The sequence below is a fragment of the Salmo salar genome, chromosome ssa24, assembly GCF_905237065.1.
Source record: "Salmo salar chromosome ssa24, Ssal_v3.1, whole genome shotgun sequence".
In the NCBI taxonomy this organism is placed as follows: Eukaryota; Metazoa; Chordata; class Actinopteri; order Salmoniformes; family Salmonidae; genus Salmo; species Salmo salar.
This window is the reverse complement of record NC_059465.1, coordinates 6742623-6758624: the sequence shown is the minus strand read 5'-3', so window position 1 is coordinate 6758624 and position 16002 is coordinate 6742623. Positions and strand designations below refer to the sequence as shown.

Sequence of the window (16002 nt, the reverse complement as noted above, 5' to 3'; positions counted from 1 at the left end):
TCTTATACAGTGACAACTAAAAGATACCAAAAACTATTTGGTCCAATCAACCAAACCTAAATATGATGTGGCTGTCCATGGTTCTGATTTCTCTCTCTCTCTGTGTATGTGTGTGCAAGTCAAATTTTTTGGGACTCACCCTACTTGTAGAGAAACGCCAATGCCATCCTCCACTCTTTCATGTTGACGAAACTGTCTATGACTGTCATATAGTGCATGCTTTTAGTTTTTGTTGTCCTAGGCTTCCTGGTTAAAATGCTTGCTCACTAGCCTAACTTCCTTTCATGGGCGACGATGAGCCAGCTGGTTAACATTAGCCTACTTCATCTAGTCCAAATCCCTATCTCCATCCATAGCTAATTTAGGAAATGGCCAATTTTAGCTAGCTAGAGGACAACGACACAACGAGATGCAACAATTCCATTTTTTTTTGTCAATGTCGTTTTGCTTTTGATATGATTGGTGTGAAGCCAAATCCAAACTGGCTTCCCAGTTGAGCTCGCTCAGTTTAGCTCAACGCTGATTGGCTATTCTTTTATACTGTTTTTTATCAAGGGAGGCCAAATGCTCTCTGGCTTCCCTTGTGTTCAATGCTACGGCGGCAACAATGTCATACCCTTTTTGATCATACAGCATTAGATAGATGGGCTACACATTCAGAAACAGAGGGGCACTGTTTGGCTCGCTCGGATGCCTTCTCCAGTGAGATACATTCAACTTCTTGAGAAGTGAAGAACATTCTGAAACCCAGAGAGACAAAATAAATAATTTTAGCTTTTTGTCTTGGTCAATTTTTTTAATAGACACCACTGGTCAAGGGAAATATAGTATTCTTTCTAACAAAGATATCAACATATATTTAAGGATGTTGTGTATCCCTGGAAATAATCAGAATTCATGTAAACATTAAAGTTTTGAAAACATAGCTTGTCCGGGTATGGGTTAAGTTGAGCCGTGGGACAGAGTAAATTAAGCTGCCTACACATTTTTTTTACTTAATGAAATATTACCATTACCTTTTTAAAACCCTTTCCCAAACACAATTAATTGCAATCACAATGCTTTTTTGCCTTTCATACTTTTAAGCAACTTTTAACACAGGCTTAACAAATAACAAACCCTTTGAACTTTTTTGGAAACACTTAACATAGGCCGGCCCCTGTTCCCCAGTTGTAATTAATTTGACTGGGTAAAAATCTTTTTTTTTTACACCAAATTTGCTTACCACTTTTTCCATGTGGTTTCTTACTTCACAGACTCCATGAAATGATTACCTTTTCCTAAATATTTGTTAAAATTATTAATTTTGTGTGTGATTTCCTAGAAACAATGGTGGCTCAACTTACCCCACTCTCCCCTAGGTGCCATTATCTAATAAATATGGCAAGGTACTGCTGCTATTCTGATGTAAACCTCTCTTGCCACATCGAAACAATTAACCATTTCGAATTAAGAAAAAGACTAGCAGAGAAGCTGTAAGAACAGCTTTAACATTGTAGGTCTATTTGCCTTTGGCATCATAGTGCCATACTCAGAGCCAATTCATTAGAACTGTCACAAGGTAGTAGCAATGGTGAAAACAGTTAACGCCGTGAAATTTGTCCCTCTTCTCTTTCCTTACATTAGCTAGTTAGCTAGTAGTCAGTGTTTTGGTTAAATGCATGCAAAAGTGGTCCCTCCAGAGAAAAGCTCAAGTGATTGTATCTTCATATATTTCAGACAGTTCGTGTGAGCTCTTCTACAAGAACATTAGCAGGAAGCACGGTAAACGCAGATAGCTTGATAGCCAACTTTCTGCAAGAAGTTAACGTTAGACCGGTTTCTGTAAACAAAACCTAGCTAGCTAGCGAACGTTCGCTAGCAATTAAGCAACTAACGTTAGCCAGAGAGACCCCATCGTCGGGTCTCTGGCTAGGAAACAACCAATGAAGTACTACCTAACTAGTTGGTTATCTTTAGAGATGAAAGGGCCAACATAAATGACAGAATACTGTCATTAGTCGACCGTTTGTGTGTGGAATAGGCTGTAATGTGCTTCAAATGCTATTATGTAGCTAGCATATATGCCTCTGTAGCGTTATCTAGCTAGCTAACTTGTCTATGTTGTGTCGTGGAGGAATAGCTAGGCTAACTGAACATGACTGTATAACTCCAGATAGGCTACTGAATGGCATAATCATATTTTTTTTCTTTACTGCCATGTCCTTTTTCTTTGTGTTAAATTAGAATGTAGTGTGTCATCCTCCTTACGATTTATTGGATGTAGTGCTATGAGTTATATATTGTTTCCCAAGAGATTGTTTCCTTGAATCAAGTAGGCAATCGTTGTAAATTAATTTGAAACTAAATAAAAGTGCCCCTTTCTAGGACAAGGTCATCTGACTGAGAGGTCAAGGGTTATTGCAATTCTGAAGAGAAACAATTTCGTTCAGTCTGTAGCTATTACTGCCTGTATAGAACTTCATTGTGTGTTTATGATTCACAACACACTGGCCTTATTCTTCCCCTTGTCACTGTAAGAAATATTTGCTGTGTAGATGTATGTCTTTTTTACACTGAACAAGAATTGACCTTTAGGGACAATAAAGATCTAGGCAATTGAATGGAATTATTCATCATCTCTGTCATACATCCACACATGTGCTGCCCTATGTGATCAGTAGGGTTGACACTTGTTTTGCTACGCCTGGTTTAGACTTGTCTGAAGGATTTTCATAATTCCATCGAGTAAGCTAGTAACCCTAATGAGGAGAGTAATGTCTAGTGTAGAAGTTAACATTGATTTTAGTTTTTTTCTTTCAGCAAGTGTGAGACCATGGTGGTGAATCTCTGCCTGCCACATTTCAAGACCACCATCCAGTGTGACAAGGTACAAAACATTTTACATTGCATTAGGATTGTATGGACCGGAGCTGACGACATCCCCCCTTTATGGGTCGTTTTCTAGCGTTGGTTCAATGTGTCGGCTAACAATCTGAACAAAGGTTGTATGCTTTATTTAAAAAAAAATCTAATTATCATTTAACCTTTAACTAGGCAAGTCAGTTAAGAACAAATTCTTATTTACAATGACGGCCTACCCCGGCCAAACCCTAACGATGCTGGGACAATTGTGCACCGCCCTATGGTTATGCTATGGGTATGCTCAGTCAGTCAAAGCAAATGGGGGGGTGCTTCTAAGTAAAACATCTAAAATGAGCATTCTTATTGGAAAAGTTCAGATACTCGCTTTCCTCCTCCTGAGTGCGAACCTGGCATCCAGCTGACAAAGCCACTTTTCCTTTTTGTCTCGTCTCACCCTCTTGTCCTTCTTTAATACATCTGTGGTCATGTTCTGTCTTCTGGGTTTTATGGAGAGGAGGAGGAAAAAGAGCTAGGGTGAGAGATGTACGCTAGAATGAGAGGAAGAGGTTGAAAGGAGAGGAGCAAGTGTGGGAGGTTGAATCACAGCTGACCTTGCTATGTTCCTCGCTTTGTATTATAGGCTGTATGATACTCTCTTGGCTAGTCCTTATTATTGTTCTGGGGGTGAATCTTCATCCTTTTCACTCTCCTCTTATACCTCTCCCTCTCTCCTTTCATTCTCCACCTCTCCTTTTTGCCCTTCCTATCTCCTCTTTCCCTTACCTCACTTTACCCCTCATAACTTCTCTCTTCAACCCTACCTCTCTCTCTCCTCCTCCTTTCCATCCCTCTCCCCTTCCTCACTCTTCACCCCTCTCTCTCTTCTCTCTACTTTTCCCGCTCTTCCTCATCTAGCTGTGTGCAGATGGGTATGACGTCACCAACCTCCTATCGGCCGACCCAGCAGTCCGGAGGCGGGGTTTTAAGCTGGAGTACTTCCTTCGGCCACCCGTTCAGGTGAGCTGACGCTCTAGAATATTTAGAGATTAATCTTATGACATCACTGTTCGATTCTTCATCTCTTTCTAGAGAAGTCGTCATTTTGGGCGTGTCTGTCTAATCTTCCCTTTATCTGACCCTAGGTGACACTGCAGTTTGGTTTCCAGGTGGAAGTGTGTCGGGTGGATGTGGAGCTGTGGCCCTGGGGGATGGACCGTGGACAAGCCTGCAAGAGGCTGGAGATCAGCACCAGCTCTGATCCCCCACTCCCTCACAGTCACAGCCTAGAGCAGGGCCAAAGTCAGGTCCAACAAGGCCAAGAGAAGGGCCAGCAATGGGACCAAGCCAAGGCCCAATTCAAAGGCCACCAATGGGGCCTCCAGGCCCAACAATGGAGCCTACAAGGCCAGGAGAAGAGCCAGCAATGGGCCCAACGTGGCCAAACTCAGAGTCACACAGACACCAGCCAGGGGGATTTCCGCCTAGTGGGACGCTGTGAACTAAGAGAAGAGACCCATGTCAGTTTCTCCCATCCGTGTTTCCGCCCGCGCCCTCCCTTCCCCTCCCTGCCACCGCCCCCCCGAGAGGGGTGTAGACAAGAGGAGCTGTGGAGTAGGGGGCCGCTCTCACTAGGCTCTGTGAAGCAACTCCGTGTGTCAGTGCCGTACGGTGCGGGTGCCTCCGCGATGGGGCTCAAGGCACTGGCAGTGTGGGGGCTGCCTTCTCGCTGCTGCCCTCCAGAGGAGGCGGAGAGGGTGAGAATAGCACATGAGAATGCTAGCCTGAGACCAGCGCCACAGCTTGGCCACTTGGCATCAGCGCAGCCTTCACCTGTCATTCAACCACAGCCACTGTCACAGACGACAACAGCAACTAGGTAAAGTGTGTTTTAAATTCTGACTGTTTTCAACACAATATATGATGCAAGGTGAATTGTAATTCTGTTCCACAAGCCAAAGGCAAGATCTCTGGGACGATAATAATGTTCTGTATTTTTCTCTGTCCAATTTCCCCCCCCCCCCAGCCTCCTGCAGGTCCCTGAGGATTTCCTGGACCCCCTGACCCAGGAAGTGATGTTGCTCCCTATGCTGCTGCCCAGCGGAGTGTCTGTGGACAGCTCCACTCTGGAGGAGTACCAGAGGAGGGAGGCTACCTGGGGTCGTGTCCCCAACGACCCCTTCACCGGTGTCCCCTTCATTCCTGAGGCACAGGCCCTCCCCAACCCCCACCTGAAGAGCCGCATCGACCGCTTCCTGCTTCAAACAGGGTTAGAGGTCAGGGAGGGGATGGTGGGGAGGCAGGTCCAGGGGGAGAGTCCGCACACCTCCAGGCTCATACCCCCACAGAGGACTGGGGACAGTGGGGACCCTGCTGTCACTACTGCTGCTGCTGCTGCTATAGAGTCAGCCAACCACCAGGGTGCACTTAGCAGAAACAGTGGGACTCTCACACAGACTACCCAAAAACGTGCAGAAAGTGTTAATACTGAGAGGAGCCACTCTACACAGCACAGGGGAACCGGAGCTTTTAACAACAGGGTGAAGAATGGGAATGGGAAAGGACCGGTGTGCTGTTAAAGTTGGTCGTAAAGAAGGGGTAGTGGATAGAGTGAGTCCCCAGGATGGAGGGCCAGATTTGGGTAGTAGAAGGAAGAGAGAGCTGGAGGTTTGGGCCACTCTGATTCGCTCTAAGGGAAAGGGTGAGCCCACCGCGGCCAAAGCAGCCTCTGCTAGTGCTGGTCACGCCAAGGAGCTACTTCCCGACTCGAAAAGACTAAGAACCGACACAAACTCCACTATCTCCACAGGTAAGTGGTAAACTGGTGTAGACAATTCAAAAAGTGTGAGAGCAAAACATCAAGTCATTCATTCTCTTGCTAGTTCAAAGGCCTTTATTGAGGGTTGGATCTATCAAATATTTGAATGTGTTGCTGTGTTATTCCTTTTGTTCCAGCCACTGTTCCCAGCGGTAGCTCCCATGAGCATTGTTCGTCTGCCAGTCTAGACCATGAGCAGCGTTTGTCTGCCAGTCTAGACCAGGCCCTTCTCTCAGCCCTGCAGGGTCGACCCTCCTTTACCTCCTACACCTCCCAAACCCCCCAGGTCCAACACAAACACACAGACACACCCGCTGACACCCCAACAGGTAGGAGCAGCGGCTAGTTGCTGGTATGAATATGGCTAAGATGTGTATCTTTTCCTCGGAGTAATCACTCATCTGACAAGAAAAAAACAATTCAGTGGAATCCTGGTTTTTCTCTTCTCCAATCCCTTTCAGAAAAGTGATTACTTCAATTAAAATAGAAAGGCTGTAATGCTTTTATAAGGTTTTCCATCAACTTCAGGGTTGAGAGTACGAATGAATGACGGGGATAAGTTTTGAGTTGACTATTCATTAGTTGAACAAGTTAGATGGTTAAGTAGTGGGATGTTGCCTAGTTACCAGGGAGAAAGACACTTAAAACATAGAGAGGCAGTCCAACGGCAGGCTTTTCAGGCCGACTGCACTGTACCGAGGTCTTTCAGTTTGTTATTCTCACCTACAGTATGTGTGCAGAGATGGGTCAAGATGGGTCTTTCTTTATACTGGATCCTCTGCAACTTGCCATAAAATCGTTATTTCCATTGCTGTAATTCCTGTAGTTTGTTGATAGCCTTTTTTCAATAATGTTTCAGTTGTTGGAGAGTGAATACAGTGGTCTGTGAGAGAGAAAATAAAAACTGAACAGATACTCATTCAAGGTTATATGTACTGCTCAATACATGTGTTCTCTTTCTCTCCTTCACCCTCTATAGCTTTTCCTATTTCTCTCCTTCCCCCCCTTCTCTCTCCCCTTCCCTTTCTCTCTCTCCCAGGTGAGAACAGGTGTGGTTCGTGTTCCTGCTCTCTGTCCGTCTACTCGACCTCTCCGTCAGCATACCGCCTGCCCTGTGGTCACTTCCTGTGCCGCCCCTGCCTACACAGGAAGTCCCGCCCACTTGTCACCACAGCAATGCCCAATCACATCCTATGTCCCACCTGCAATATCCCTGCCTCTTCCAGTAACATCACACGCGTGCATCACTGAATGAAAATATTTGTGGCATTAACCACTGAACAACCCTACTCACTGAAAACATGTGTGTTGTTAACCACCACCGGACTCCCACTCACTGTACATGCCTGTGCTCTTCTCTGCAAATGTGAGGGGTGGACATTGGAGGAAACAGATTACAATGGGACTCTTTATTATCCCTTGGGCCTTGATAAACAAATCCACCTGTCTTGTGCTGCCCCTCTACCCCACTCCCCAACAGAAGTCATTAAAACGTTTACAGACTAAACTTCTTAAATGTATGTTTTAGTTTGGTTTATTAATTGTGGTGATGTGGGTCGTACTTGCACCCAAGTGTCATAACTTAAGGAGAGTGTGTTTCTGCTTTATCTAACTTGTCTTGCTAAACGAGGCAATAGTGTAGCGTCACAGCCTTTTGTCAGCTGCCAATGTATAGATTGATCAGAGAGGAATAGAAAAGTATGTTCAGTCACAAAGAAAGGTTGGGAGAGATGGAGAACAGAGTGGTCCAAGGTTGCTGTATCTGAGTGGCCAGTACAGCAAAACCTCTTTGCTGATTTCCCCCCCCCGTTTTCAAGATTCAAAGTATATTTTGCCACAATAGTCTCAAACATAAAGACAGAAATGTTAATTGACAGGGACTTCATACATCGGTAATTTAAAGCAACTTCAAAGGTGAATACATTTATCTATACTATTCTCATTCTCTTCTGTCTTTTCACATTTGGGCAAAAGTCCATCCTCTCTCCTCCGTGACCCGGAAACCGAAAAGTGGTCGAGGAGAGTGTCGATACGATAGTAGGTGAACACGAGTGTCTTCCCCTCCTTGATAGCCACCTTTCATCGAGGATAGTCGTGTATCCTACCCGAGTCCTTCATAGAAGAGTTTTGAAATCTGCCACACCCCGTTTGAATCAGCTATTGTTTTGTAAGAGAAGGACATGTACATGTTAAAAATAAGTAGCATGTTGTTTTTATCTAGAAAATGTATTGCGCAATTAACTTTGTTTTTATAATTTTACACATTTATTTTGGGATCCACCCTGTAAAAGTAATTTGCTTGATGACGCACGAGTGGAAGAGAGTCTCATTTCATATTTTCGTCCACTTTCTCTCGATTTACCTTTTTCAAAAGGAGGTGAGAGAGGACGGAGCAGAGGACGCATGAATTCAGCTAATCCAGTTGAGGAAAAGGCCCTTGCCTTCTCTATTCCTCTCATCCGTCTCATTGTGAGGACCCTTGAGTTGTTTGCTGAAGGCTAAAACACCTCAAACCTTTAGGCAATCGATGAAGAGTGAGAGGTAGAGAAAGAGTGACAGTGAACAGTGTTCCCAAGGCTGGCGTATCATTGGGAGGAAACAAAGAAGAACCATGTGCTGAACTGACCACTGGAGGCCTGTACTAGATCAACATCCCTCTGCTCCCTCTCCTCATTTCTACCATCTCAACTGACAGAAGGAGGCCAGTACAAGATGGAACTTCTCTACACCTGTTTATTCAATCTAAAGGAGAGCCGCACACTCTAGGAGCTCAGATGCAAAACTATTTATGTCCAACGTTTCGAAAGACGAGCTGTCTTCATCAGGGTATAATGACAAACACTGCGAGATGACTCATTTATATGGTGTCAAAAGACACACACAGGTGTCTGTATTCATGGCCAGTTGTGGCCTGATATCATTGGTTAATTCTCATATATTAAAATAGCATACAAAAAACATAAATGGATAGCGTACGATCATAGATACAATTTGGCTACATAAGCCGACAAACATTTACAATAGCAAAATCACAATAATCACAAGAATGGCTTCAGATCAAAGTTTACGATGAGACCATTTTGTGATCCCCATACACCGCAATCCTGACAAAGTATAGGAGTTAGGAAGTTGAGGTTGCAAGGGCAACGTAAAGCTGGAGAAGTGTCTTGTCCCTGGTTCTCTGTAATGAGTGGCTTGGCAGACAGCAATGCTGGTGTTCTTTCTCTCTCTCACTGACACTCATTTTGGGGTTATATGGGCAGAATTGGAGATTGTTTTTTTTACTAAACATTGAGATCATAAGGTCTATGCAGACAGACACCAGTCAAACTAATCTACAACAGTACACAAATTATGTGTACTGCTGTTATGAGGCTACAATATATATATATATATATATATATATATATATATATTTTAAACATGCTCTCACATGTAAACATTCCTTTGAACCACATACTCTTGAAAGTATAGCAGAATGAGGTACTGTACTTGTAATGTATAGACCTGTTTTTACGAAGGTATCTTGAAATGACTTTCTACTTATCAGAGGACCAGCCTCAACTCCCTATCACTCTCAGGAAGATAACAAGAACACAGTTACCCTCCTACTAAGCATCTTTTGCCCTTTTTTATTTCTGAACAATCTGCCTGCTTAATTTAATTTGCTATTTACAAGTTAATCAGCAACATAATGACAGTTTATAAGGAGAACACAAACCTAAGCATGCATCAAGACACTCATCTAGAATACAATAATGAATCTGATAATTTAAATGTCAGTTTGAGATGCAAATTTATATTGGCAGACATGTTTTGCTTCTTCCGTCATTAATAAATAGAAACACATCTCGAAGGAAAACTTATTTGTCACATTGTCCATGGAACACGGTCGCTGTGATATCATGTTTAAGTCTGTTTTACCTCTTGGACTTTTCTTTCCACATCATGTAAAGTAGTGTATTAAGGAAAACTTTAGAAATATGCCATATAAATACCTAAACAATGATTATGCAATGATATTTTGTCGAAATAAAACCATACTTTTTTTCCCCTCACTGGGCACAGACGTTAATTCAACGTCTATTCCACATTGGTTCAAATGACGAGGAAACAACGTTGATTCAACCAGTGTATGCCCAGTGGGTTACTTTCATGCCACCTAGCTAGCTACCACATACAGGTAACTGCCATCATAAAGGAAACCTCAACATTGTGTCTTAATATGGCGTTGGTCCACCATGAGCCAGAACAGCTTCAATGCACCGTGGCATAGATTCTACAAGTGTCTAGAACTCTATTGGAGGGTTGTCACTAGTTACCACAGCCACAAAGTCATAAACCTGCCTATTTCTACAATAGATTTTCTTCAAATGTGATTTTAAACCTACACTTAATCACACTGCTAACCTTATGCCTAACCTTAAATTAAGACCAAAAAGCCAATGTTTGTTTTCATGAACTTTTACGATAGCCCATTTTGACTGTGTGGCTGTGGTAACTAGATGTGACACTCAATGAATGGCCAAAGCCATCGATGACGTTTTTCCGTTCATATGTGAAGACTCAATAGCGCAAGAGAGGAAGAAGCGAAGCGAGAAGTTGTACGCAGGCCAAATTCTGTCCACAAAAACAAGCCCTCGAAGTGAGGAAGTTTTGTATGGAGGCCAATGAGTGCCAAATTTGGTCAATGAAAAATATACACTGCTCAAAAAAATAAAGGGAACACTTAAACAACACAATGTAACTCCAAGTTAATCACACTTCTGTGAAATCAAACTGTCCACTTAGGAAGCAACACTGATTGACAATAAATTTCACATGTTGTTGTGCAAATGGAATAGACAACAGGTGGAAATTATAGGCAATTAGCAAGACACCCCCAATAAAGGAGTGGTTCTGCAGGTGGGGACCACATACCACTTCTCAGTTCCTATGCTTCCTGGCTGATGTTTTGGTCACTTTTGAATGCTGGCGGTGCTTTCACTCTAGTGGTAACATGAGACGGAGTCTACAACCCACACAAGTGGCTCAGGTAGTGCAGCTCATCCAGGATGGTACATCAATGCGATCTGTGGCAAGAAGGTTTGCTGTGTCTGTCAGCGTAGTGTCCAGAGCATGGAGGCGCTACCAGGAGACAGGCCAGTACATCAGGAGACATGGAGGAGGCCGTAGGAGGGCAACAACCCAGCAGCAGGACCGCTACCTCCGCCTTTGTGCAAGGAAGAGCAGGAGAAGCACTGCCAGAGCCCTGCAACATGACCTCCAGCAGGCCACAAATGTGCATGTGTCTGCTCAAACGGTCAGAAACAGACTCCATAAGGGTGGTATGAGGGCCCGACGTCCACAGGTGGGGGTTGTCCTTACAGCCCAACACCGTGCAGGACGTTTGGCATTTGCCAGAGAACACCAAGATTGGCAAATTCGCCACTGGCGCCCTGTGCTCTTCACAGATGAAAGTTGGTTCACACTGAGCACGTGACAGACGTGACAGAGTCTGGAGACGCCGTGGAGAACGTTCTGCTGCCTGCAACATCCTCCAGCATGACCGGTTTGGTGGTGGGTCAGTCATGGTGTGGGGTGGCATTTCTTTGGGGGGCCGCACAGCCTTCCATGTGCTCGCCAGAGGTAGCCTGACTGCCATTAGGTACCGAGATGAGATCCTCAGACCCCTTGTGAGACCATATGCTGGTGCGGTTGGCCCTGGGTTCCTCCTAATGCAAGACAATGCTAGACCTCATGTGGCTGGAGTGTATCAGCAGTTCCTGCAAGAGGAAGGCATTGATGGTATGGACTGGCCCGCCCGTTCCCCAGACCTGAATCCAATTGAGCACATCTGGGACATCATGTCTCGCTCCATCCACCAATGCCACGTTGCACCACAGACTGTCCAGGAGTTGGCGGATGCTTTAGTCCAGGTCTGGGAGGCGATCCCTCAGGAGACCATCCGCCACCTCATCAGGGGCATGCCCAGGCGTTGTAGGGAGGTCATACAGGCACGTGGAGGGCACACACACTACTGAGCCTCATTTTGACTTGTTTTAAGGACATTACATCAAAGTTGGATCAGCCTGTAGTGTGGTTTTCCACTTTAATTTTGAGTGTGACTCCAAGTCCAGACCTCCATGGGTTGATAAATTGGATTTCCATTGATTATTTTTGTGTGATTTTGTTGTCAACACATTCAACTATGTAAAGAAAAAAGTATTTAATAAGATTATTTCTTTCATTCAGATCTAGGATGTGTTGTTTAAGTGTTCCCTTTATTTTTTTGAGCAGTATACTTACTAATTTGCTACGTGGGGGTTATTTCGTAATGGTTAGGGTGTTATGTATGCACTGATAAAACTGGACTTTAGCATGGACATTGCCATTGAGGGATTGCACCATTTTAAAGTAGTCAACTGGGCTGGAATGAAGAAGAAAATTTACTACTTTAAAATTGAGATCACATATATATATTAACTATAACCTGCTGCTGCTGAGTATCAGGCAGTGAGCAGGTTGTTACTGAGTGAGTGAGTGAATGAATGAAGGGTGGGGAGGGCCAGAGGAGTGTGTGTGCGTTGAGAGAGTGCTGCAGCAGAGGTAACTGTCAAGGAGTAGTTGCAGCACATGTGACAACGTTTTACCATTTGTAGCTAGGCTATTTAGATGTGTTATTATGGAGACACACTTTTTCCGTATAACATTAACGCGCTAGAACCGATAACGGCGACAAATCATTGGAAAATGACTTTTGGCGCACAAGAGCTCTTTAGATAAATTCACTCTGAAATAACATGTTGGCCTTTTCAGGGGCTTTCGGCTACCTGCATCTAGCTCAGCAAACCATGGCAAAGTTGAATTACAATTTTAAACCCAGATGTTAGTCAGTATGCCTAGCCTATGTCTATTGAAATAAGTCAGTCTCGCAAATAGGCCATTAATAACGGTGTGTTGTCTTAACATTTGGCACAATTGCCAGAAAAGCTTGGGTCCAAGAAAACACAGAATTTCTCATTTGGGTCCCAGGCTGAAAAAGTTTAAGAACCCCTGGGCTAGAATGGTCCCACCTGATCTCGCCAAGTCCCGCTTGCCTTCCATTTGTGAGGACAGGTATTCCCATTGTTAAGCCTTGTTCACACTGCAGGCCTTAATGCTCAAATCAGTTTTGTTTTTCAAATCCGTTTTGGAATACTGACTGTCCAAACAGCAAGTTACACGTGGCTGTGTTCAGACAGCAGTCATTTGCTGACATGACTACGCTAATTGTCATTGTAATGACAGGTGTGTGTGCAGTAGTTTACGCTGATTGGTAGGTGCTCGTGCTTCCTATCACTCAGAAGTTATGTAGCAAGCTAAGGTGACAATGCCTGCCATAGACGTTTCCCAGTTGCTTTGCATGTTCAAAATCATAGTGTAAGAACACTTAAGGGGCCTCACGAGTGGCACAACGGTCTAAAGCAGTGCTTGAGGCGTCACTACAGACCCGTGTTCGACCCCAGGCTGTGTCACAGCCAGCCGTGACCGGGAGACCCATGAGGCAGCACACAATTGGCCCAGCGTCGTCTGGGTTAGGGGAGGGTTTGGGTTTTGGAATTCCTTGTCCTACAGCGCTCTAGCGACTCCTTGTGGCGGGTCGGGCGCCTGCAAGCTGACTCCGGTCGCCAGCTGGACGGTGTTTCCTCCGACACATTGGTGCAGCTGGCTTCCGGGTTAGTGAGCAGTGTGTCAAGAAGCAGTGCGGCTTGGCAGGGTCGTGATTCGTAGGAAGCATGGCTCTCGAACTTCGCCTCTCCCGAGTCCGTAGGGAGTTGCACGGCTTTACTCAAGTTGAAGGCTGCCCAGGGTACTGCAGGCTGCCATTAGCAACTAAATTAGGCCTATCCTTATAAGTTCTTCTGTCTGCGATTGTAAAATAATCGGTTCAATAATATACACAATCCCCACACTATGGAAGGCAACTACTATCGTCCCCATTCCCCAAAAGTCTCCCCCGACTGAGTTCAACCATTACCGACCTGTTCCTCTCACATCACTGATCATGAAATGCTTGGAAAGACTGGTTCTTAACATCCTACTGGCCACTGTTAACTCCCCCTTGATCCCTACTAGTTTGTTTACAAAGCGGGGAGAGAAACAGATGAGAAGGTGGTCTGCATGCTGCACAGGCTCCTGTAACTCCTGGAGGGAATGTGGAATTACACATGCATCCTGTTCGTGGATTTTAAATCTGCCTTCAACACCATCCAATGGCACACTATGATTCAAAAGCTCAATAACCTGGACGTATCTCCCACCATCATCTGCTGGATCCACAACTTTTTAAGTGGCAGACCCCAGGCCATGAGGACAGATAAAACCCTGTCCTCTGTGCACATCACCAACACGGGCGTGCCCCAGGGTTGCGTTCTTAGTCCATTCCTCTACACCCGGTACGCTAAGGACTGCCAAAGCATGGACCAGAATACACTCCTTTTCAAGTACTCTGATGACACAGCCATCCTGTCCCTCCTGAACAACCCCCCTCCTTCCAGCAATATCAATCATCCGTTAACCTATTCAGTAAATGATGGCGCAATAATCACCTGGATCTTAACCATCGACTTCCACTATTCTCATCAGAGAGGCCGTCAAAATGGTTCCTTCATTCAAATATCTCGGAATAACAATAAACCACAAGCTCACCTTCGAACAACATACCACTAAAATAACTTAGAAATCCCAGCACATCTGTCTGTCATCAGACATATGCACAACCTGTCCGTCAAATCCAAACTCCTTCTGCTACTGTACCAGAGCATAATTGATATCTGTTACAGTAAAATAATGGAATTAAGGAATATATAAGTATTAGGATGAGCAATGTCAGAGTGGCATCACTGCGCGTTTCGAGAGGAGTTTCATCCCGGGGAGTATCACCATAGTGAAAAATTCCATGTCATTTTTCCTATTTATGCCTTTTGTCTGTTTCTTCTGTGTTTCATATTTGTTTTATCAATTCATGTGTGAGCTGTGCCAAGAGTTTCCTCTTGTAGGACAATAAATGTGATTCTGATTCTACATCTGGTGTATTAGAAGCAATTATTGGTACCATGGTTGTCTTCAAAAACATTTTTTTATTTACACTAAGATTGACCACGAATATTAAAATGTTATATTCACTATAGTGGGGATCCTGTTTTCTGCTAATAATGCCTGCAGTACAGCTGTTGGCCTTGAACTTCCATGCCTTCAATGAGAGGGAGCAGTCGTTCTCCCCTGGCGACACCATTCTTCCACAAGAAATTCCATCATTTTGTGTTTTGTTGATGGTGGTGGAAAACACTGTCTCAGGCGCCGCTCCAGAAGTGTTCAATTGGGTTGAGATCTGGTGACTGAAACTGCCATGTCATATGGTTAACATCGTTTTCATGCTCATCAAACCATTCAATGACCACTCGTGCCCTGTGGATGGGAGCATTGTCATCCTATGGGGATGCAAAAATAGTGGCCTGCCCAGCCTTTTAATACATGACCCTAAGCATGATGGGATGTTAATTGCTTAATTAACTCAGGAACCACACCTGTGTGGAAGCACCTTCTTTCAATATAGGCAACTTTATCCCTCAGTTACTCAAGTGTTTCCATTATTTTGGCAGTTGCTTGTACATAAATAATTCATAAAAATTAAACCAAATGAGTATACATGCAGTTTTGAATACAGACTAGATGTTTTCTTCTGCCAGGTTCAAAGGTCTCTTTTGTTGCTCAGATAATTTAGAATTTTGGATGCGGAGACAGACACTGTGTGACGTCTCTTTCTCTTCCCTCTCCCTTTCCCTCTCATTCCCTTGTTCTCTCTTTCTATTAACTTCAACCCTCTCCCTGCTCTGTGGTGTCCTGAAAACAAGTGACCGCCTCCATCCCTCTATTCGCAGGGTCATACAGTCAAGGCCATTATGTGCCAGTTGTATAGACTACCTTGGCCAGGCAGTGTCTATACATCCCACCCCTGCACTGAGTGTTCTGCTATCTAGCTATCAGAACTGGTTATCTTTGGCTCTGTCCAGAAACATTGAAACAACCTCTGCCCCTAACCCCCAGGTCCTTGTGCATGGCTCTGACTTATGCCGATCTGAAAAGGATTAGATAGGTACAGTGTTTCCCCTAGGATATTCTTCAGCAGCAGCAGCAGAGGTAGCGGGGAATTTTTTGGGTTAATGACTGTGAGAAGGTCACTTGGGGTGGGACATTCTACACCAAAATGCATGAAAATGTTGTTTTCTTCCTTTGAAACTCATCTGAAAATCAAGGCCAATTTCATTTTATCTATTGATCTCAATGACATCACCAGACAATTCTATGTTAACCGCAAAAAT

The 16002-nt window shown here is 44.3% G+C and overlaps 1 protein-coding gene across 1 annotated transcript; it reads left to right on the top strand.

The window, feature by feature from the left end:
* Positions 1–1563: 1563 nt before the first annotated feature.
* Positions 1564–7175, top strand: LOC106585184 (RING finger protein 37). The gene is made up of 8 exons (XM_045706608.1): positions 1564–1764; positions 2803–2869; positions 3760–3861; positions 3987–4720; positions 4868–5415; positions 5477–5650; positions 5797–5988; positions 6639–7175. The coding sequence occupies exons 2-8, from the start codon at positions 2816–2818 to the stop codon at positions 6908–6910; spliced, it is 2076 nt and encodes a 691-aa protein (XP_045562564.1). The 5' UTR covers positions 1564–1764; positions 2803–2815; the 3' UTR covers positions 6911–7175.
* The last annotated feature ends 8827 nt before the right edge of the window (positions 7176–16002 follow it).